The following is a 3,014-nucleotide window of genomic DNA, read 5'->3' on the forward strand; positions in this document are numbered from 1 at the left end:
TAGATCAAGCTTAACAGCTGTTCAGCTGAGTAGAAGCATCAGCTGCAAAGATAGGGCTGTGCACAAACGCCAAGAAAATGAAATACATGTCTTTCAACCAATCAAATGATACTGCACTGTTTGTTCTGAGTGGTTCCAAATTGAATGTTGCTGAAGACTTCAAGTACTTAGGTGGATGGGTGAGCAGTTTGGAAGCAGACATCAAGGTCAAGAAAACACAAGAATGGATTGCCTGTCACAATCTAAAGAAAGTCTGGAACACTGAATTGCCCAGGCAAATCAAAATGAAGCTGTTCATTGCAACTGTTGAATCAGTGCTGTTATATGGCAACGAAATCTGGACACTGAAAAAGAAATTATCAAATGGGCTAAACGGATGTTTCACAAGGATGTTACAAATGGCTCTAAATGTGAAATGGCAGCAACATATGACAAATGAATTGACTTTATGGAGACCTGCTGAAGGTTAGTGAGAAGATCATACAGAGATGGCTGCGACTGTCTGATCACTGCATGCGCCATCCTAAGCTGCGAGCATCCAAATTAGTCTTGTGGAACCCACTTTGTGATTATGTAGGCAGAGGAAAATATTGACAACTTGATTGAAGACACTAACCTTGAAGCAGTGATGATAGACCGAGAAGTGTGGCAGATAGACTTTGTTTCTCTAATAATAATTAATATTCTTAAAGTCTGTTTTTCTTGTTTCCAGTAAGTGGTAGTGGGGCACAATGAGTAACATTTACTGCATTTTTGACTTTGAGGACAAAAATATTTTTATAACAGTTCATTATCTAAAAAAACTACATCAGTTAAGCAAATGACCTACTCTAAATGCATTAAAAACCACTATAACATATTCAGAACACTATTTCAGAAAATTGCCTCCGTTCTCTTTGAGCATTTAAACGAGAAACTTAGATGGGTCAAAATGGGTAAGAAAAGACAAGGTAAATTTGCCTCTTCAGTTCTCCAGAATTACATTTGAAAAAAACTCATACACATCAGTATGTCGGTCAAATGAAGGGAATCATGGGAAAATGGCATAATATGAAATTAATGAAACTTGACTAAATCAAAAAATTCAACATAAAATATTCTCTATAGCTTCTTCATGATCTGCTGGAGTGGCTCTCGGCAGAATTCTGGTTTAAGCATCTCATATAACCCCTCATTACTTTTTAATTTTTTGGAATTTTTAAAACACATGAGGATTCATACAACTACGAAAAAAAAATTTTTTATAATTTTCTAATTTTTATTTTCTTTTTTTGTTACAGACAGTCCTAAATTTTGACTTCAATCCCAGCAATAGACCATTAAACGTGTTTATGTGTAGAAAGATATTGAAAAAGCATCAATACATCAGAGTGATAAAGAAACAAGGTGAGTATCAGGTGGTCATGAGATGTGCTAACAATAACAGCTAAATAGCCCTTAGATCAGACACAAATAACATTTTTTTTTTTTGTTTTTTCATAGTCATATGAATTCCCATGTGTAGAATACAAATTTGGAAAAATTTTCTGAAAAGTCCAAAAACTAGAAAAAGTTATGAGATGTTATATGGGGTACTTAAAGCAGAATTCCATCTGGCTTTCTTCCTGATACACTTATACACCATGCAGTTAAAGAGAAGAGGTTATTGAAATTAGCCATTACTCATTTTGCCCCAGTTTAGACATCAGTTTTTGAAAATTGAAAATTATCAGATTAGACATTAGTGTGGGGAAAAATTGACTTGGAACCCAACAGAGGAAAGAATTTGTACTGTTGAACACCTAAAATTGCCTAGATATTTTATTAACAACCTCAGAGGGAAAATTTCTTGAAAATAAAGTACCTCTTACCTGACAGTTTCAAACTGCAACAACAACAACACTGGTGGCCAATGCTTACTCCCAAAAATGATGCAAGGGTACAAAATGGTGGTGCAATATTTGCAATGTAATGTTTTCAGAGAAGTAGTGAGAAAATAATGAAAACTTGGTAATAACTTATTTTGTCTCAGTTACCAACTTTGCCCCACTTCACTGTAGTTAGTTCAAGTATTTGACAAAATGACGAAAAATAATGAAAAAGAAAGAAAGAAAAGGAACATGTGAGCATAAAAGCAATAATTCTAAAGCTGTAAAAAAAAAAGATGCTTTGAGCTGTTGAGAGAGGTAATTTTATAATTAAAACTAAATTCAAAATTTAGATTTTGGAACATATTACTTACTTGCTCTTTCCTAAAATAAGACCAGTTTTCAATGCCTAACTGAAAGAATGGCAATGTATGTGTGTGTGTGTGTGTGTGTGTGTGTGTGTGTGTGTGTGTGTGTGTGTGTGTGTGTGTGTGTGCGTGTGTGTGTGTGTGTTTAATGGCCAGTGATCAATCTAAAGTCACCATGCTCGTGCTCGGTCATGCATTGAAAGGAATCTGAACTAGAGACAATAACTTCTTTCTATCAATCTCTCTACCTATCTTTACCTCTACCTATCCATACTCTCTCTCTCTCTCACACACACACACATACACTCACACACACACAAACACTCACAGATTCATACACTTTTTGGAGTGTTGTTGCTACAATTAATTCCTATGGGAATTGTGACTGCTTTGGGAATGAATTGATGTCACTAATGTAGTTAAAACTGGTTGTTTAGCGAATGCATTTTTTAGGCTATGTTTGTTTATTGAAAGTGAGTCACTGCATGCAAGATTACTGGATTACTGAGAGGTGGGAACCCACCTGTATTGAGTAGTACATACATACCCTTCATAGCAGGAAGGCCCTATATTTTTGGATGCCTGGGGCAATTGCCCTCTTTGACTCCCTATAAATTTGGCCCTGTGTATGCACATGCATTTATCTACACACCATGATCTAACCATTAGCATCCCAGGCAAAATGCTTAGCAGCATTTCATCTTTGTTCTGAGCTCAAATTCTGCCAAGTTGACCTTGCCTTTCATCCTATAGGGGTCGATAAAACAAGTACTAGTTGAGCATTGGGATAAATATAACT

General features: G+C 35.7%; 1 protein-coding gene across 1 annotated transcript; it reads left to right on the forward strand.

Moving 5' to 3' along the window:
• The first annotated feature begins 86 nt into the window (after window positions 1–86).
• Window positions 87–1,297, forward strand: LOC149131099 (uncharacterized). Its single transcript, XM_089341609.1, has 2 exons — window positions 87–465; window positions 1,281–1,297. Exons 1-2 carry the CDS (start codon window positions 87–89, stop codon window positions 1,295–1,297), a joined length of 396 nt encoding a protein of 131 aa, XP_089197735.1.
• Window positions 1,298–3,014: the final 1,717 nt, after the last annotated feature.

The sequence above is a fragment of the Octopus bimaculoides genome, chromosome 25, assembly GCF_046866305.1.
Source record: "Octopus bimaculoides isolate indiv1 chromosome 25, ASM4686630v1, whole genome shotgun sequence".
Classification (NCBI taxonomy): Eukaryota; Metazoa; Mollusca; class Cephalopoda; order Octopoda; family Octopodidae; genus Octopus; species Octopus bimaculoides.